The 21,540-nt window shown below is 48.6% G+C and overlaps 1 protein-coding gene across 1 annotated transcript in view; it reads right to left on the bottom strand.

Moving 5' to 3' along the window:
- The window catches only part of LOC147104618 (uncharacterized), a 48,942-nt gene extending 34,561 nt beyond the window's left edge, over positions 1-14,381 (bottom strand). Inside the window, exons 1-3 of the mRNA XM_085962017.1 lie at positions 13,700-14,381; positions 3,387-3,433; positions 1,477-1,556 (exon numbers count right to left, since the gene is read on the bottom strand). Of these exons, the coding sequence (XP_085818143.1) occupies positions 1,477-1,556; positions 3,387-3,433; positions 13,700-14,338 (766 nt within the window). The 5' untranslated portion in view covers positions 14,339-14,381. The remainder of the gene's footprint in view (positions 1-1,476; positions 1,557-3,386; positions 3,434-13,699) is intronic.
- Positions 14,382-21,540: the final 7,159 nt, after the last annotated feature.

Below are 21,540 nucleotides of genomic sequence, written 5' to 3'. Positions count from 1 at the left end.
ACTTGCATTCATATAGCACCTCATCGCTTCCGTAGGAAGTCCCAAAGCGCTTTACAGCCAATGAAGTACTTTTTTTTTTGGAAGTGTAGTCACTATTGTAATGTGGGAAACACGGCAGCCAATTTGCACACAGCAAGCTCCCACAAACAGCAATGTGATAATGGCCAGATAATCTGTTTTTGTTATGTTGATTGAGGGATAAATACTGCCCAGGACACCGGGGATAACGCCCCTGCTCTTCTTCGAAATAGGGCCATGGGATCTTTTACGTCCACCTGAGAGAGCAGACGGGGCCTTGGTTTAAATGTCTCATCCGAAAGACGTCACCTCTGACAGTGCAGCACTCCCTCAGCACTGCACTGAAGTGTCAGCCTAGATTTTTGTGCTCAAGTCTCTGGAGTGGGACTTGAACCCACAACATTATGACTCTGAGGAAGGGGTGCTACCCACTGAGCTACAGGATGTTAGCCTTGCTCCAATTATGTAGATAAACGTGCCAGACAATCTTTGTGCAAGGTCCCACAAACAGGAAATTAGGTAAAGGACGAGCTAATCAGTTTTCGATGTTGATTGAGGGAATCTTGGACAGGACACCCCTCTGCTCCTCTTTGGAAAGTGACATGGGATTTTATTTATATCTATATGAACAGGCCTTAGTGCCGTAAGCCCTTTCACACAATGAATTACTTTTGAGTGCAGTGACTGTTACATAGGCAACCTACTACAAAGAGCAGAGACACAAGCAGCCAATTCATTCTTTGTTGGTGTACTGATCAGAAGACGCTACTTTTCAAATAATGCCATGGGATCTTTAACCTGTATCTGAACAGCCAGGCAGGATGTTGGTTCAAAGTCTTATTAAAAAGTGGCAGCTGTTCAAGCCTGCGTTTAGGGGTCTGGAAAATAAGGAGGTAGCTCACAAATGTCAGTATTGACCAATGCCAACAGATTGGCTGGTGCGGCATCTCTCTATACTTAGCACAGCATCACAGCAGCTGGAGGAGGTGGTGAATGCCCTTGGAGGACACAGGCTCAACCAACACCGTCACTTAGAACCATCCGAAGGCCTCGACAAGAACTTGAGCTGGTCTGATCTAAACCTGCAAACACTCCACGGTAGAAGATCAGATGCTGAATTTACCATTTGTATTGGCAGAACTGAGTTGAATGTAAACACGAGTACGTGAGCAAAGTCAACACCGACGTTGCAAAGACGGACTCAGGCACGCTTCCACACCAAGTTCCTGCACACAGCATGGATCCAAGGAATTGGTGCTGGGGGGGGGGGGGTGGTGGAGTTCCTGTGACCCTTACAATTCCTGTATGTCAAACTGAGGGCGGCAATATCCCAGCAATTCGCCCCCAATTTGTACAGAGGTTGAGCGCATGAAATCTATTTAGGGGCAGGCTACACGTGCCTGTTCTTTTTACACAGGTTAGCTGCGATCCAATTATACGACAGATTTGCATACTCACCGCACAGGCTGGTTGCCGAGGCAACCGGGTCCTCAGCAGACCGGATATGAGCTTCAGGCAACTCCACCTTCAGCTTGATGCTACAAACAAGAGAACAGGTTACGTAAACAAAACATTTTATGGAGATAAATTTAAAAAAGACTTTCCACCCGTCCCGCGGCCCCCCCCCCCCAATCCGTTCTCATATTTACCATTTTTCTAGAGCTCCCACGTTCCTGCTGCTTCCCTTTCCCCTCTCTAATCCTCCACATTTATCTATTCCCCCACTCCTATGGATATTTTCCCATCATTTGAGTTTCCCTCATCTAAAACTGGTATTGAGGCCATCCCAAGGCTCCAGCAGCCATTTTCTTTGTTGCGATACATTTCTCCAAGAACCACCAAAGTTACATACAGGATATGGCGGGGAACATTATTTGTTTCGGGGTGGGGTAGAAGTATTAACGGAAAAAGAATAATGGGGGTGAATTTGGGGATAGCACAAAAAACAGGCAAGAGCAAATCAGCAGCCCTTTACGCTCGGCCCCATTATTTGTCTTTTACAGAGGCCAGGAGTTTCCGCTCGATTCTGCTGGTTTTTAAACGGCGTAATTCGCCCGGAAATCGGCGCAAAAGACGGCAGAATTTTAGGCGTGAATTACATTCAGCGCAACTCGAGGTTCTGCGATTTTTTGCGCTAGTTTAAAAAAATCATGCCAGAAGCGGGCCGCGCCCCCGGGGTGAATTAATCACCATTGGGAGTTTCCACTAATTGCGCTCGTTTGTGGGTCTTCGCGGACACTTTTGGGCGCAAGGACCCGACAGGCACGTTTTAAATGCGTTTGAATTGTTGTTTTTTTTTAAGAATTTACTGAGAAACTGACTACTGTACCCAAATACAACCAGCAAATGGTCCCGTATTTTTTCAAAAACGTCATTGGGTTACTCACAGCTGGTGGATTGACACTGGATTAAAAATGCTTACTTTTTGTGATAAACCCATTTTTAGATGGATCAAACTGCACCAAGTTACCACTCAAACATATCTAGGAATATTTTCTGAAGCCAAATTTTTTTTAAAATTAAGTTTTAAAATGCTGTGCTCGTTCATGGCAGCTTTTGCGTTCCACGATATGCAAATGAGTGGAAACTCTGGGGGGGGGGGGGGGGGGGGGGCGGGTGGTAAGCCATTTTTCAAAACGGACGCAATTTGTGCCCGTTTGGCCGACTGTGCCCAAAGTGGAAACTCTACCCCACTAACTACAAGAGAAACAAACATCGGACGGAGTACAAGAGGGCCGCTGATTCCCTATCGCCCGTTTCGCACTACCGCCCCAAGATGCATTTCACCCCCAATGGGTGCGAGCATACAGGATCTTGGGGTGCAACTTACACAGAATATACAACAAAGGAACAGGCCATTCGGCCCAACTGGTCTGTGCCGCCTCCCGCCCTACTTCATCGCACCCCATCAGCAAAACCCTGTATTCCCTTCTCCTTCATCTGCTTGTCTAGCCTCCCCTTAAATGCATCTATACTTTTCGCCTCAACCACTCCCTGTGGTAGCGAGTTCCGCATTCTCACCACTCTCTGGGTAAAGAAGTTTCTCCTAAATTCCCTGTTGGATTTATTAGCGACCATCTTATATCGATGAGCTCTAGTTATGGTCTCCCCCACAAGTGGAAACATCTCTACGTCTATCCTGTCAAACCCTTTATAATCTTAAAGACCTCGATCGGGTCACCCACAGCCTTCTCTTTTCTAGAGGAAAAAGCCCCAGCCTGTTCAGCAGAGTTAAGGCAAAGCAACTGCAATGATTTAACACTTCAAAGTGACTAACTGTGTTCACACAGTTACCCAGGAGGGCCCAATCCTTGAAGTGATCTTTCAATGGACAGTTTAAAAAAGGTGCACAAATGCTTCATACTCACTCTGTGATGGTGGAGGACCCAGTCTCAGGACTCGCTTCACCGCCGGCCTGTTTACATAGAAAAGATGGATTTAAGATCAGAGAACAGTAAAACTGGTGCCATTCACTCCAGCCTTGCACAAAGCCACCAACAGCTGCCCACTGCACCCAGCCCAGGACTGGAGAGATTTCACCCTCAAAATCAGCGACATCTTTCCCGGGAATCAGGACATTTGTCTGTCTTTCGGATGAGACGTTAAACCGAGGCCCCGTCTGCCCGCTCAGGTGGACATAAAAGATCCCACAGCACTATTTCGAAGAAGAGCAGGGGAGTTATCCCCGGTGTCCTGGCCAATCTTTATCCCTGAAAGAACAACACTAAACAGATGATCTGGTCATTATCACATTGCTGTTTGTGGGATCGTGCTGTGTGCAAATTGGCTGCCAACGTTTCCCACATTACAACAGTGGCTACATTTCAAAAAAAGTACTTCATGGGCTGTAAAGCACTTTGGGATGTCCTGAGGTTGTGAAAGGTGCTTTAAATGTAACTTATTTCTTTCTAAGCAACAAAGTGGTAGTGGGGGGTGGCACTGAGGTAGTGGGGGGTGGCACTGAGGGAGTGGGGGGTATTGCCCAGTGTGAACTGCACAGCCGTAGTCGTTACTATACTCAACAGACTTATTTTTTTGGCAGAAGTGGAGTTTTGTCTTCTTTGGGCTCAATACACAAATTTAAAACGATCTACATTACAACAGTGACTACACTTCAAAAGTACTTTCATTTTATTGAGTTCCGGTCCATCTCAATTAATTTCCTTGTAGATGCAGAAAGCTGCCGACAGTTCAGCGGTCACAGGGATGGTGTGGGAAATGAATCAGGACTCACACAATAGGGACAGTTCTAGCGAGACTGGGGTTAAGGTATGATAGGCAGAGTGGAAGCAGCAGTACGAGGAGGTAAAAGTTCATCCCAGTCCCCAGCACCAACATCCACCAAGAGCAACACAGAAATGAGCATAAATGTGCGACTGGAAGGAAGTGAGATGTTCAGTCACTGAAACTAATGATCCCACGCTGATACAAAGAGGCGTCTTAGACTAAATTTTACACATACAGTATTTGATTTGTTCTACGCTAACTTTTTAAAAACAGTTGTATCAGATAGTTTAGGAATTCTGAGGGTTATTCATCATGTTTTGTATTCAGTCCTTGTCCAATTTTGCCCTTTTTCAACCTAGTCAGATCATAGAATTTCACAGCACGAGGCCACCATTCTGCCCATGCTGACCCTCAAACGAGCCAGCCATTTAGCCCCACTCCCCTGTCCGTCTCCCATACATTGGTCAAATTTTCCTTTTCAAAGCTTTATCCAACTCCCTTTTAAAATCTATGATGGATTCTGCCTCCTCTACCCTTTCTGGTGGGGCATTCTATAGCCTAACTCTCTGCATTAAAAAGAACTCCTAACCCCTCCCTTTATTCTTTTGATGATCTTGTATCACCTCCAGTCACCGGCTGGTGCAAAAGTTTTTTGCTTTTTACCTCATCATCAGAATTTTGAACAGCTCCGACAGATCTCCCCATAACCGTCTCCTCCCATTGAAAAGAGCCTCAATTTCTCTACTCACTCCTCGCAGTTAAAGCTTCTCATCCCAGTTATCTTCTGCACCCTAGTCAAGGCCCTGGCATCCTTCCTATTTGTAGGGGGACCAAAACTAGGTTATTCCAACTATGGCCTGATCAATAATTTGTGTAGATTCTGCTTTCGGATGCCCTGATCCTATTGGGTTAATTAAAGGTCCTTAATTAAGCCATATATTTTGGTGAGTGTTAATTTAATCCCCTATCATGGCCTCTAGAAGCTTACTCACTACCAGTTCTCTGGTTTATCCCTTATTGAACAAGGTGTTACACTGGCAACTCTCCAGTTTTCCATATCCAAGGCAGTTTGAAGGATTGTGGCCAGAGCCTCCACTTTCTTCTCGGACTTCCCTCAGCATTCTAGGATGCAGTCATCAGAGCCTTTTCCACTTTGGAGTTCCACCAATTTTATTCAGCACTCCTTCCCTTTCTACAGTTATCCAGTCCAATTGCTCCACCTCCTCCTCTTGTAACCTTTCATTCCATTAACACACTGGCCCAGAAATTCGGGTCTCCACAGGTGAGTACGCACGAGGTACTCACCCGTAGGCCCAATGGAAGTGCCGGCTTCCTGCATGCACTGCATATGCGCGGGAAACCGGCACTTCCGATCCTCTGAACGAAGGGGTTCACAGGTCGAACGCGTGCACGGGTGAGGCTGCGCGTGCGCATCAAACTTACGTTTTTTTTTTAAATACAGGTTTTCCCAGGAACGTAAGCCTGCAGAAGTTAGACATGTAAAAAGCAGGCCTGAATTAATGAAAATTAAAACATTTTTTCCACAGGTTTATTATTTTTAAATACTTTAAAGCAAGGTAAGTTTATTTTTAGCCCTGTTAGAATATAAAATTATTCTTTTCAAAAATTTAAATTGTTTAATAGTTATTTCATGTAATTTATAGTTTATTTTAAAAATGTGATGTTTTTAAAAAATGTATTTGAAGGTTTAGTGCTATTTTGGGGCCGTAGTATTTATAAGTCTTGACAGCTCTTCCTGTCAGACTTATGAATGGAGCATTCCCTGCTCCGTCCGATTGGCTGCCCATGGCCCACGTGATCCCAGAGGACGCATCGAACTAACTGCGCCCCTGGGATACGCAAGCACTGCGCGCTGGCAGTTGGAGGAGGCCCAGGTTCGGAATCCCACGCGGGCCCACAGCTCAACGGCCGGCGCGCTAGGTAAGTGCAGGTCGGGGGCTTACACCCGCGGGAAGCCCCCGACCCGAATTTCTGGGCCATTATCTAAACGCCTAGGCAACTCATTTAGTGTTTCTGCCATGCTTTAAACCTTAGGATCATACAGCAAAGGAGGAGGCCATTCGGCCCATCACGCCTGTGCCGGCTCTTTGAGAGCGCTATCCGATTAGTCCCACTCCCCCTGCTCTTTCCCCAGAGCCCTGCAAATTTTCCATTCAAGTATTTATCCAATTTCCTTTTGAAAGTCACTACTGAATCTGCTTCTACGACCAGTGCATCATAACTCACTAAAAATTCCCATCTCCCTTCTGGTTCTTTTGACAATAACCATAAATCTTTGTCCAAAGGCAAAATACTGCGGATGCTGGAAACCTGAAATGAAAACAGAAAATGCTGGAAATACTCAGCTGGTCAGGCAGCATCTGTGGTGAGAGAAACAACAGAGTTAACGTTTTAGGTCGATGACCCTTCGTCAGAACTCTTTGTCCTCTGGTTACTGACCCTCCCGTCAGTGGAAACAGCTTCTCCCTATCTACTCTATCAAAACCCTTCATAATTTAACGCCTCTATTAAATCTCCCCCTAACCTTCTTTGCTTTTGAGAACAACTGCAGTCTCTCCACATAACTGAAGTCCCTCGTTCCTGGTACCATTTTAATAAACCTCCTCTACACCCTCTCCAAGGCCCTGACCTTCTTTCTAAAGTGCGGTGCCCAGAATTGGACCCAATACTCCAGTTGCGGCCTAACCAGTGATATATAAAAGGTTGAACAGGACTTCCTGGCTTTTGTGCTCTATGCCTCCATCTATAAAGCCCAGGATCTCTAGCCCATTCAACTTGTCCTGCCACCTTCAAATATTTATGTGTGAACCCCATTAGTTATACCATTTCGTTTATATTGCCTCTCCTCGTTCTTCCTTCAAACTTCTCTGCACTAAATTTCAGCTGCCATGTGTCTGCCCATTTTGCCAGCCTATGCCCTCCAGAAATCCTCCTCACTGTTTTACAACATTTCCAGGTTCGGCGTCATCTGCAAACTTTGAAATGATTCCCTGTTTACACAAGTCCAGGTCATTAATATACATCAGCAGTGGTCCTAATGCCGACCCCGGGAGACACCACTGTATACATCCCTCCAGTCTGAAAAACAACCGTTCACCACTACTCTCTGCTTTCTATCCCTTAGCCAACTTCATGTCCACGCTGCCACTGTCCCTTTAATCCCATGGGCTTTAATTTTGCTGACAAGTCTATTGTATGGGACTTTATCAAACACCTTTTGAAAGTCCATATACACATCAACCCTCTCTGCTACTTCAAAGAACTCAATTTAGTCAAACACCATTTGCCGTTAACAAACCCTTGCTGGCTGTCATTTATTAACCCATGCTTTCCCAAGTGACAATTAATTTTGCCCCTTTACAAGATTTCCCTTTTCATCTCCAACAATCAGCCGTAACCATTTTTTGGGAGCTATTTTTACTTTTAAAGCATCAATAAAATCCTATTCAGTGTTAGCCGATCACGTGCCCTGCCAGTCTTTCATCATCTGCTTTCTAATCACCTCTGGTACGAATGGAACCTCAAAGGGCATCAGCTGGCTTAGCTTCACCATTGCTGGCCTGTCGGAACTGGTTCAAGGAACAAAGTGGCTCCCACCAATTCCTGTACTTGGACCTAGTGTAAACCCAAGCCAGTGGAGCTTCGCAAATCATTTTCTGAATACAGGGGGAAAACCTATATGCCAGCAGGACATGAATTCTACCAAAGACTACACAAGGAAAGATTTAGATACGACGTTTCCATTTGGAATTTTACTGCAGTTTGCACGTTTGTCTGTTAAAAAGTTACCCCAGCCTTTGAATAGGAAGCAGTTGTCAGCAAAGCATCTGCAGGACGTTCAGCTGTATAACAACTTATATTTATACAGCACCTTTAATGTAGTAAAACATCCCAAGGCGCGTCACAGGAGCGGTATCAGTCAAAATTTGACACCAAGTCAAAGGATTAGAATTGGTGACCAAAAGCTTGGTCAAAGAGGTAGGTCTTAAGAAGTGAGGTGGAGAGGCAGAGGTTCAGGCAGGGAATTCCAGAGCTTACGGCCTCGGCAGCTGAAGGCACGGCCACCAATGGTTGAGCGATTAAAATCAGGGATGCTCAAGAGGGCAGATTTGGAGGAGCGCAGAGATCTCGGAGGGTTGTAGGGCTGGAGGAGGTTACAGAAATAGAAAGGCGAGGCCATGGAGGGATTTGAACTCGAGGATGACAGTTTTAAAATTGAGCCATTTCAAAGAACCAGTGCTCGAGAGTTCACCCGATTAGGGGAGGATAAAGATACTCAGCAGCCGACATGCTGGAGTTCCACAGTATCTCGAGTAGAAACAGCCTGTCGTGGCAGTTCTTTGACTGTAGAGGGGGCTCTAGCAGAGACACTGGTAAAGCTAAAGGATTCCTCCACATGTCTACTTCAAATATTGACTGCCTTCCATCAAGTCCAGCTTTACAGCACCTACTGGCTTCTTAATCAGCAATTAGAAACATAGAACATAGAAAAATAGGAGCTGGTGTAGGCCATTCGGCCCTTCGAGCCTGCTCTGCCATTCAATATGATCATGGCTGATCCTCTTTCTCAATACCATATTCCCGCTCTCTCCCCATACCCCTTGATGCCCTTTTTGTCTAGAAATCTATCTATCTCCTTCTTAAATATATTCAGTGACTTGGCCTCCACAGCCTTCTGTGGTGGAGAATTCCACAGGTTCACCACCCTCTGAGTGAAGAAATTTCTCCTCATCTCAGTCCTAAATATCCTGAGACTGTGACCCCTCGTTCTGGACTCCCCATCCAATTAAAAAAAGGTTACACTAACGAAACACGTTAGAATCGGAAACAAAAATGTTAGTACAATGAACCACGGCCACCCAAGGCATTGCAGGAGCACAGCTGCTGCACTTCAAAGGTCAACCCCACGGAGCTGCAGATACAGGTCCCACGGGCTCTCCAGCAACAGGAACCCATCAATCCTCCTTCGGAAGGGTCTATACTCAAGAAGCCCAATGTGACTTTGGGCAAGTGGAGATGTCCGAGTGAATAATTCTCAGTACACCATTAAAAAGAAAAAATGTTTCAAGAGTCAGTGTTCTTGGGTCAAAGGTGATACCGAATAAGGAATTCGGTGGCAAGAACAGAAGCAGCACAGTAAATGAGGGGTCCCAGTTCACAACCTGCATTTACATAGCGCCTGAAGTAAATGTAGTAAAACACAAGGGGGGAGAAATTCAGTTGGCTGCGCCACCCATTAGCGCCTGAAGAGGGCCGGGGTGCTAGCCGTTAGTGCTACGCCGCTACCGATGACGTCATTGGTGTGCGCAGCGCCCCGCTCTGGCCGCGATATTTGGAAGCGCCCCCTGATTTACCGCCGGACGCTATGTGCGACCGGTTCAGGGGGACCTACCTGCAGCGGGGGAGGTGCGGTGCGGCCATTTTTGTTGTTGGCTGCCTGCCAGCACACCTCTGCACCCCACCCCCCCCCCCCCCCTGCGGAGTGCCGGCTGCGTTCCAAGAGCCCGGCACTTCTCCTTGGTGCTGGGCTCTTTTGCCGGCACTCGCGATCCTCGGGGGCCCAGATCGCGCTGCACAAGGCCCCTCCCCTTTAAGAAGGGGAGGAAGGCCTGCAATACTGCAGCGTGACGTGCCGCACGTTGCGCCACGATATTCAGTCGCAGCGCCCCAAGAGGGATGTGGGGCGCCTCCAGTAGCACCGCGCTTCCCTTTGGGGCGCTACCACTGAATTTCCGGCAGGCGGCCACGAATGCTTCCGGGGCGCTACTTTTAGCGCCTAGGCGAGGCTGGTGCCCCAAACGGGGCTGTACTCAATTTCTCCCCCAAGGCATTTCACCAATGCGAAAATGGATGCCAATCAAAGGAGATGGGGAAACTAAAGCTTTGGTCAAAGAGGTGGGTTTTAAGGAGTGCCTTAAAAAGGGGGCGAGAGGTGTAGAGAGGCAGAGAGGTTTAAGGAGGGAATTCCAAAGCATGGGGCCTAGACATCCGAGGGTACGGCCACCAATGGTGGGGCAAAAGAAGTGGGGGATGGAAAGACGGACAGAGGTGGCGGGACCATGGATTGGTGCTCAGCACCACAGATGAACCAAAGTAAACTGAACGCTCAAACTTCCCAATTGGATATCTTTCTTCAAGCCGCCGCAGCCCTCCCCTCCCCCCCTGCAGGACGTTGGGGGGGGGGGGGGGGGTGGTTGTTTATTTCCAGTTAGGGAACGGTAACCATGTGGCAGCTAGCCAAGAGGGAGAGAAGGGTGGAGAAGAGAGACACTAAAGCAACACGAGGTTCCGAGTCTGCTCACTCAGCTTATCTACAGCTCGCAGTATGGGCGGGGGGAGATGTACATAGCAAAATACTACCGAGACAGGGTTCATTAGACTTCAAGCTTTGCGACTGAAACCGAAAGGTTGAATCAAACTAATTTACATAAATGCATTGTTTTATATGTACCAGGTACTGGATTTTAAATCCATTGCTTTAATGTTGGCTAAATTCTGAGTCTAGACAAGTTGAGAATTTTTAAAGAGTAGGGAGGTCCAGGTGAAAGGTGAGGGAGCCCTTTCAACTCCCATTCCCAGTCTGACCTCCGGCACTGTACACCTTTCTAATGAAGCTCAAGGCAAGCATCAGGGGCAATATCTAATCTTTGTCCTGGGCATCCCCGGTATCCTCTGGTCAGAGTAAACTTCAGACTTCACCTACACCCTCATCGCCAAACCGGTTTCAATTTCACACTTGACTCAGGATTTCAATCCTCCCAATTCGTCCAGAGGTTTATTCCCTTAGCTATTTACATATCCTTTGTCTCTTCAGCGTCTTAATGCTTCTGCCCATTACTTGACCGAGATGATCTGCTGCATCACACCACTCAAGTCCTCTGTTTATATAAATATTTCCCCTATCCTCTTGTTGATTGGCCTAAACCTCTCCGCTACCTCTCTTTCCTCCTTTAAGACGCTCCTTAAAACCTACCTCTTTGACCAAGCTTTTGGTCACCTGCCCTAATTTATCCTTATGTGGCTCGGTGTCAAATTTTTTGTCTTAAAATACTCCAGAGCAGCACCTTGGGACGTTTTACTACATTAAAGGCGCTATATAAATACAAGTTGTTGTTGATTGTATTAATACGCCAGTCCATCGCTTACTCTTCCTAAAGATGGCGACTGACCTGCTATGCTGTTCCAGCATCTGCAGTATTTTTGTTTACACAAATAAAGGACACGCTCTAAAGAGATTCATGAAACCCAAGACGGAAGGAGAGTGAACACAGTTTTCCGTACAAGAAACAGATGAGTAACTGTGGCCGAGGTCTGGTAAACACCAACTGAAAGAGGAGGACAAGACGTTCCTGCTAAACCATTTAAACGCAAGGGCTGAAAAGGTCCGTGTCTGAAAGCACAAGGGTACTCCAGGAGCACACCAAGGTGGGCAGAGGAAACGCTTCAAGGACACCCTCAAAGCCTCCTTGAAAAAGTGTAACATCCCCACCGACACCTGGGAATCCCTGGCCCAAAACCACACAAATTGGAGGAGAAGCATCCGGGAAGGCGCCGAACACCTCGAGTCTCTTCGCCGGGAGCAAGCGGAAGCCAAGCGCAAGTCAACCCAAGCACCCCACCCTCCCGCCCCTTCAACCACCGTCTGCCCCACCTGCGACAGAGGCTGTAGGTCCCGCATTGGACTCATCAGTCACCTGAGAACTCATTTTTAATGTGGAAGCAAGTCATCCTCGGTTCCGAGGGACTGCCCAAGAAGAACTACTCCAGGATATACAGAGCTATAGGAACCAGGTGTGAAACAGCATCAATTGAAGACTGCCGGCCAAGGTAAGCGTAGATTGTCCTCTTCGCGTGAGGATTTATTACTAGCCTTGGAATAGTTGGCACTTTTGCTAATCCTCCCAACCCCTGTGACAAGATGTAAACAACAACTACAGGGAAACGGGCAATAATGTACGACACTGACTTAGGTGGCACAGTAAGTCATGCAGATGGGAGCAGGAAGTTACAAAGGGACATAGACAGACTAATGAGTGGGCAAAACTATGGCCGATGGAGTTCAAGTGTGGGGAAGTGTGAGGTCACCCACTTGGGATCCAAGAAAGACAAAGAGAAATATTTTCTTAAATGGTGAGAAACTAGGAATTGTGGAGGAGCAACAGGATTTGGGCACCCAGGTACATAAATCACTAAATGTTAGCGCACGGGCACAAAAAGTAATCAAAAAAGAACGTTGGCCTTTATCTCAAGGGCTGGAAAACAAAGGGGAGGAACCGATGCTTCAGTTGTACAGACGCAGAGTGTCTTGGACAGACTCCACCTGGAGCACGGCGTTCAGTCCAGGGCACCGAGTTGTACAGACGCAGAGTGTCTTGGACAGACTCCACCTGGAGCACGGCGTTCAGTCCAGGGCCCCACACCTCAGGAAGGATAGACTGGCCTTGGAGGGGTGGCAGGCAGCACAGATTCACTAGAATGATACCGGGGCTTAAAGGATTAAATTATATGGACAAGTTGCATAAACTTGGCTTGTATTCCCTCAAAGTTTAGCAGGTTGAAGGGTGGTCTAATCGAGGTCTTTAAATTAATTAAAAGATTTGATGGGATAGAGAGAGAGAGAAACTATTCCCTCTGTTGGGGGGAATCCAAAACAAGGGGGCATAATCTTAAAATTAGAGCCAGGCCGTTCAGGGGTGAAATCAGACAAAGGGTAGTAGAAATCTGCAACTCGGTTCTCTCAAAAGGCTGTGGATGTTGGGTCAGTTGAAAATTTCAATCCCGAGATAGATTTTTGTTGGGCAAGGGTGTCCAGGGATAAGGAGCGAAGATGGGTAAATGCATTCAAGTACAGATCAGCCATGATCCAATGGAATGGCAGAACAGGCTCGAGGGGCTGAATGGCCGACTCCCGTTCCCGATTTCCAACCGTTTTCACTCAACCTTTGCACCATTTCACTCCATTTCTACTGGTGGTGCTGGCTGTGGGGAGAGGGGAAGAAGCAAAGAGGAGACAGCAGAGGAAGATGGGGTGCAATGAACTTCAAGCAGCTTCAGTTAACTCTACTACCAGCCTTGTGAAGGGTTTGGAAGGCAAGAGCATTGGAGTTCCTCATTAAACAAGATCTTCCCAAAATGAACATTTCGTTAAAAATACAAGTTGACCATTTCCTGCTCCTTGCTGCTCCTAAAGCTTCCTCTTGCAACAAGATGATTTTAGTGCCAAATCTATTGACCTGAAGGAAACGTGGCTTTGCAAGGCAAAGGCAAACCCCAGCTTACGGAGCCCAGTAAACAAATAACTCAATTACCGACCCGTACAACTTCCCAGCGCACAAGTAGCCAAAAGGAATGTTGGCCTTTATCTCAAGGCCAGCTTCCCACCCCCATACTGGCAGACTACTACTGCTCGCTGTAGCTTACGTTGGGTTCTCACCTGGTTACTGCCTGGCTTCACAACTGAACGTGGTTTACTCTGTCGCACCACAGCGTGGCTCTTCCCTACAGCCCCTGCTCTCTTCCTCCGCACCAATCCAACGTCCCGAGACAACTGAACACTTGCTTCCTCCTGGCGTTTAACAGGAGACTGTAGCCTTCCCTCGTCACCGCCTCTGGCGGCCGCCGTCTCTTTACTCCTCGGTCTGGCGTTCCGTTTCGTGGCGCCAACATCCGGCGATCCAACCAGCCCGCGGTTAGCTACCTTCCGGTAGTTCAGTTTCCTGACCGTCCGTCCGCTGGACTTGAGCGTGTGGGTTCGGGTTTGGGTTTGCGGCACAGCCCCTGGGCCGGAGGGTTTGCTCTGGACGGACATCCTCGTCACTCTCCTACTCTGAAGCTCCTGCGACAGGAGAAGGGAGGCAGCCTCCGACAGGGACAGCTGCCGACCCCGCTCCCCAAGTCTGTGGGCCGGTGGGCCGGCCTGCGGCGGAGATGGTCTACTTTGGACGGACATTCTAGTCACTCTCCTACTTCGAAGTCCGATGCAGAGCTCCTGGGCCAGCAGAAGCGAGGCCGCTTCGGGCGTTGTCAGTTGCTGACCCCTACTCACACCTCCAGCTACAATAGCTGAAAGCATGACTCCTTTCGGACGGGCCTCCTCAGTTGGGAGGGGGGTGGGGTGGGTGGGATTTACACTGTAGATGCTTAGGCACTCATTTTGCACAGCAACACCTATAAAAAAAAAACACAAAAAACTGTAGAACCCCTTAAGAACATAAGAACATAAGAAATAGGAGCAGGAATAGGTCACTTGGCCCCTCGAGCCTGCTCCGCCATTCAATAAGATCATGGCTGATCTTGGGCTCAAAGCCACTTCCCTGCCCGCTCCCCATAACCCTTCACTCCCTTATCTTGCAAAAATCTGTCCATCTCCACCTTAAATTTAATGACCCAGCCTCCACAGCTCTCTGGGGCAGAGAATGCCACAGATTTACAACCCTCTGAGAAGAAATTCCTCCTCATCTCAGTTCTAAAAGGGCGACCCTTTATTTTGAAACTATGCCCCCTAGTTCTAGATTTCCCCACGAGAGGAAACATCCTCTCTGCATCTACCTTGTCGAGCCTCCTCAGTATCTTATGTTTCAATAAGATCACCTCTCATTCTTCTAAACTCCAATGAGTATAGGCCCAGCCTGCTCAACCTTTCCTCATAAATCAACCCCTTCATCCCAGGAATCAATCATGTGAATCATCTCTGAACTGTCTCCAATGCAAGTATATCCTTCCTTAAATAAGACCAAAACTGTACGAATGATTCCCAATTCTATGCTTACAACACCGTAAAAAGAATTAGCAGCCCCAGATCTAGAAGTAGAGCAGAGTTAACGTTTCAGGTCGACGACCTTTCATCAGATCTGATCAGGTCCTGACGAAGGGTCATCCACCTGAAACGCTGACTGTTTCTCTCTCCACAGATGCTGCCTGACCAGCTGAGCGTTTCCAGCAGTTTCGGTTTTTATTTTATATAAAAGATCTGCGCCGAGGGTAGTCGGCTGGTGGCTGAAACCTGCAAACATTTTGCCTCTCTCTCGATTGCGGATTTATAACGACCTCCGTTAACCCCCACTTTATCCAGATGGGGCACGAGGTAGAACAAGGCTTTGCTTCACGCCAGGCTTTACACGATTGTGAAAGATCCACTGCTGTGTAACTGGATTCTAAAAAGTTCTCCAAATCCAAACGCTGCAAATTAATCCTGCTTCAAACTGACAAGGAAAACAAACAATCTGAACTTTTATTTTGGCACCGGGGGAGGGGGCGGAGAGGAAGGAGGAAAGAAGAATTCGACACCATCCATCGAAAAAGGCAGCAATTGCTCCAGCGGACGCTGCCTTCTAATTTAAACACAGCCACCAACCCAATTTAAACCACCCTTGGATAATATAACCGTGAAAAAAAGTTTTACGCTGCTTTTCACTGCCGTAAGTCACTTAAAATAAGCCACCCACACTCACCACATAGAAAGTTAAAGGCAAAAGCACACAAAGCATAGCAGAGGAGGGCAAGTGAAGGGGAGGAAACCTGGATTCAGACGGGGCCTCGAAGAGGAGACGAGGAACGGCAAAGCCACCCTTGGGCTGGCTGACATGGCAGCAGGGTGGAATACACGGAGACTTGGCTCGATATCACTTACAGCTCATTAAAGGCGAAGGCAAATTATGTGGAAGTCTTAAACACGCAGCTATAGTCAGGAGTTTGTTTTTCCGACAGGCACTACACAGTTGGCAGCAGTCAAGGCATTTATTGAAAAAAAAATGATCCCGTTCCAAGATTGAATCATGTTAAAGAACAGTAGACGCCTTGGAATGTAATACCTTGAGAATAAGCTCTCAAACCGTTTACAGAAACGGAGGAACCCTGCCAACCATGAGGCACGAAGGCTTAGAAGCTTCAAATACTTCTGTTGAATTAAAGATACAGCACTTGACACGGTATAGGCTACCGTGTAGAATAAAGCCCCCGCTACACTGCCCTTTACCCTAGTGATACACCTGAACTTCAAAGTATTTAAGGGGGCTTTCCCATTACCCCGCCCATGCCAGGTATCCTGGGGCCTCGGATTATTTGCCGATTAGGCACCGAGTGTTTTGAACAACAACTTCAACAACAATACGATAGCAAAATACTGCGGATGCTGGAAATCCGAAATAACAACAGAAAACGCTGGAGAAACTCAGCAGGCCAGGCAACATCCATGGAGAGAGAAACCGAGTCAACGTTTCAGGTTGATGACCCTTCGTCAGAGTAACTTCAACAACAACTTGTATTTATATAGCGCCTTTAACGTAGCAAAACAACCCTAGGCGCTGCACAGCAGTATTTTAAGACAAAAAATTTGACACGAGCCACATAAGAAATTAGGGCCAGTGACCAAAAGCTTGGTCAAAGAAGTAGGTTTTATTGAGTGTTTTAAAAGGAGGAAAGAGGTAGCGAGGTGGAGAGGTTTAGGCAGGGAATTCCAGAGCTTAGGGCCTAGGCAACATAAGGCACGGCCACCAAAGGTTGAGCGATTATAATCAGGGATGCTCAAGAGGGCAGATATCTCAGGGGGTTGGGGTTGTGGGGCTGAAGGAGATGACAAAGATAAGGAGGGGCGAGGCCATGGAGGGATTTGAAAACAAAGATTGGAATTGTTTAACCAGGAGCCAATGTAGGTCAGCGAGCACAGGGGTGATGGATGAATGGTACTTGAGGCGAGTTAGGACACGGGCAGCAGAGATTTGGATGACCTCAAGTTTACGTAGGGTAGAATGTGGGAGGCCAGCCAGGAGTGTGTTGGAATAGTCAAGTCCAGAGGTAACAAAGGCATGGATGAGGGTTTCAGCAGAGGATGAGCTGAGGCAGGGGCGGAGATGGTAGTAGGTGGTCTTAGTTATGCTGCGGATATGTGGTCGGAAGCTCATTTCAGGGTCAAATATGACACCAAGGTTGCGAACAGTGTGGTTCCGCCTCAGACAGATGTATTGAAGGGAGCTATTCACTACAGCCACTAGAAATTGAGTTGACCCTGCCCAACTTCATTTCAATTTGGACCCGTACCACCAGCAGAGAGCAAACAATTCCCACAGCATGGATTAGAATCAAATGCTGGTCCCACAGCCACCTTCTCATTTACTTTGCAAGCCCCTCACTCTGCTCCATACAAGCGCAGCGCAGTCTTGTACAACCCGGGGGGGGGAAGGAGAGAACCAGCCAGCTTTCACGATTGCACAAACTCTAGGAAGCCGCAAACTGGACTAGAGGCCATTCAGAATGTGGACTATCCCTGCGCTTCACACATACACTGTGTCTAGCTCCTTCACCCCAGGGTCTGGAACCTTGTTGAACAGGACGGTTACAAGGGAGATGGGGATAAGGTGGCATTGAGGTAGATGATCAGCCACGATCTTACTGAATGGCGCAGCAGCCTCGAAGGGCCGAATGGCCTACTCCTATCTCACACGGAGGATATGGGAAGGCCTCTTACACAGAAGCAATATCGACACTGCTCACAAACAGCGGTTAATCGGTGATGGCCGAGTGGGTAAAGATGTGTGGCGAGAGGCTGAGCCACGAAGTGCAGAGAACACCCCCCCCCCCCAACCAGGATTGACACTCTTGGTTTTCCTCAGTTAGGTCATCTCGCCAATTCTACAAGAAATCGGACTCAGGGGGTTGGAAAATAAAACAGGAGGGAGCCAAGGCCCTGCTCCAGATCGTTATTCCCAAGCCCCCAGGCCCCCACCCACCCCTCAACCAATGACTGACCAGCCTATTGACACTCGTTGCTGAGGCTTCCACTCGGCCCCTTGGACAGGGTACTGCAAGGCTGCGGAGGAATCAGTCAAACAAGCCACCCTTGGGGAGGGGGTAAAGGTGGGTTTAAAATAGTGATCAAATTACAGTATTTTGTACAATCACTAGCTCGTCTAAAATTCTTCTTGCACCTTTCAAGATTTCACACCAATCATTCAATATTCCAGTTACAAGGAGAAAAGATTGCAGGGCTATAGGGAAAAGAGTGGAGAAGTGGGACTGACTGGAATGCTCTTCGAAAGAGGCAGCGCGGACTCGATGGGCCGAATGGCCTCCTGCTATGCTGTACTATTCAATGATCTAACCCTGTAAGTTAAGCAGCCCCATGTGCACATACCAGGATGTCTTTTAGATCTGACTAGAAAATTCATGGTGAAGGTGGGGGGGGGGGGGGGAAAACAGTTTGTAAACTAACTATTTAACATGTTATCCACCACTCAAAACAGCTCAATCGTCGAGCCTCTTTCCATCCCCTTTCCCCATGGCACTTCCACAGATCGAAATGACTGAAACCGCTCCACATCCAGGGGCACCGAGCGAGCCCAGCTTATTCACAGGGGAAAATTACTGCTCATCCTTCGGCATCCTAAAGTAGTGGGTAGGGATACAGGAGCGTCCAAGACTTCGGTTTTCCTGGGCCACTTAGCTGTTGCTCTAAACAATGTTGGTGGGGTATATTATTCCACAACAGAATCCTCCTTCTGAAACGGACAGAAATATACTTTCAGCAGCAGTCACAGGATAACAGTGGGAATCCCGGCTGAGTTTCCCCTCCCTGGCCCAGGGAGGACCAGACTCAAATCTGCGCCCCCCCCCACCACTGCAACCAGCTCGCTCAGCACAGACCGGAGACCGTCCGATCGGTCTCGCTCAGCACAGACCAGAGCCCGTCCGATCGGTCTCGCTCAGCACAGACCTGGGACTGTCCGATCGGTCTCACTCAGCACAGACCAGAGACTGTCCGATCGGTCTCGCTCAGCACAGACCTGGGACTGTCCGATCGGTCTCGCTCAACACAGACCGGAGACTGTCCGATCGATCTCGCTCAGCACAGACCTGGGACTGTCCGATCGGTCTCGCTCAGCACAGACCTGGGACTGTCCGATCGGTCTCGCTCAGCACAGACCAGAGACTGTCCGATCGGTCTCGCTCAGCACAGACCAGAGACTGTCCGATCGGTCTCGCTCAGCACAGACCTGGGACCGTCCGATCGGTCTCGCTCAGCACAGACCTGGGACTGTCCGATCGGTCTCGCTCAGCACAGACCTGGGACTGTCCGATCGGTCTCGCTCAGCACAGACCTGGGACTGTCCGATCGGTCTCGCTCAGCACAGACCTGGGACTGTCCGATCGGTCTCGCTCAGCACAGACCAGGGACTGTCCGATCGATCTCGCTCAGCACAGACCTGGGACTGTCCGATCGGTCTCGCTCAGCACAGACCTGGGACTGTCCGATCGGTCTCGCTCAGCACAGACCAGAGACTGTCCGATCGGTCTCGCTCAGCACAGACCAGAGACTGTCCGATCGGTCTCGCTCAACACAGACCGGAGACTGTCCGATCGGTCTCGCTCAACACAGACCGGAGACTGTCCGATCGGTCTCGCTCAACACAGACCGGAGACTGTCCGATCGGTCTCGCTCAACACAGACCGGAGACCGTCCGATCGGTCTCGCTCAGCACAGACCGGAGACCGTCCGATCGGTCTCGCTCAGCACAGACCGGAGACCGTCCGATCGGTCTCGCTCAGCACAGACCGGAGACCGTCCGATCGGTCTCGCTCAGCACAGACCTGGGACTATCCGATCGGTCTCGCTCAGCACAGACCGGAGACTGTCCGATCGGTCTCGCTCAGCACAGACCTGGGACTGTCCGATCGGTCTCGCTCAGCACAGACCTGGGACTGTCCAATCGGTCTCGCTCAGCACAGACCTGGGACTATCCGATCGGTCTCGCTCAGCACAGACCTGGGACTGTCCGATCGGTCTCGCTCAGCACAGACCTGGGACTATCCGATCGGTCTCGCTCAGCACAGACCAGAGACTGTCCGATCGGTCTCGCTCAGCACAGACCTCGGACTGTCCGATCGGTCTCGCTCAGCACAGACCTGGGACTGTCCGATCGGTCTCGCTCAGCACAGACCAGGGACTGTCCGATCGATCTCGCTCAGCACAGACCTGGGACTGTCCGATCGGTCTCGCTCAGCACAGACCTGGGACTGTCCGATCGGTCTCGCTCAGCACCAACTGCACAATTAGAGGAAGAGGGGGTTAGAATAATCAACAGAAAGAGCGGAGCGGCAGGACCCGAAGAAATTAAGCTAAGTATCTAGATAGCCCTGTGAGTGTTTAGTATCTTTAGTGGTTAGGGATAAGCTTGAGTTAGTAAGGATTTACTATTAGTGCAAGTCAAAAGAAAACAAGCTAAATTATTAAATTCTAACTGCATTTAAAGATGCCAATAACTGATAAATAACTAAGTAATTAGTCACAGTAACGAATAACAAGCCAAATCCACCTATTTAATAAATCTAGATTCAAGTGACCAATTACTTCAAGAAATAAACAACAGATAACTAACAAATTAAGACAAGGCAGTGTGTTGGGATTGTTGTGTGTGGGAGTTTGGGGACAACGAGATTGTCCCACACGGCCACATCTGCAAGAAATGTCTCTGTCTCGAGCCACTCCACTCAGTCGTTGAGCTGGAGTCCGAGCTACAGACACTCCGACACACGAGGGAGGAGGAGGAGGGGTTACTGGATAATTTACTCCAGAGCACAGTCACACACCAGAGGAAGGTGCAGGAAGGGGAGAGTGTGACCGTCAGTCAGCCGGGTAAGGAGAACGTAGGAAAGGAAGTGGAAGAGGTCCGGCAGACACTGCTTCTGTCCAGCAGGTACGAAGTACTTGATAGCGGTGAGGATAAGGGGAAAGACTGTGGGAAGGGCAGCCAGAATACCGACCAAGGCACCGTGGAGCAGGAGTCTGTCCAAGGGGAGGAGGTGCAGAGTAGAAAGGTTATAGTTAGTGAGGATTGGGGGGATAAATAGCATTCTTTGCAGTCAGGATCGAGAGTCTCGAAGGGTGTGTTGCCTACCCAGTGCCAGGGTAAGGGACATCACAAAATGGCTGGAAAAAAATTTGGAAAGGGAGGGGGTAGGATCCAGTTGTTGTCCATGTCGGAACCAACAACATAAGAAAGATTAGGGTCGAGGTCCTGCTAAGGAAGCATCAGGCGTTAGGAGCGAAATTGAAAAGCAGGACGTCACAGGCAATAATCTCAGGATTATTATCCAAGCCACGTGCAAATTGGCATAGGGACAAACAAATGAGGAAAGTCAATATATGACTAAAGGAGTGGTGTGCGAAGGAGGGGTTCCATTCCATACTGGGGCAGGAAAGAGCGGGATCATTGGGATGGGCTGTACTTGCGCTGGGCTGGGACCAAATTCCTAGTGAAAAGGAATAACTAGGACTGTAAA

Source organism: Somniosus microcephalus, chromosome 19, assembly GCF_052327205.1.
Source record: "Somniosus microcephalus isolate GS21.2 chromosome 19, FLI_Smic_1.0, whole genome shotgun sequence".
Classification (NCBI taxonomy): domain Eukaryota; kingdom Metazoa; phylum Chordata; class Chondrichthyes; order Squaliformes; family Somniosidae; genus Somniosus; species Somniosus microcephalus.
Note: the sequence above shows the minus strand (reverse complement) of the source record. Positions and strands in the feature narration are given on the sequence as shown.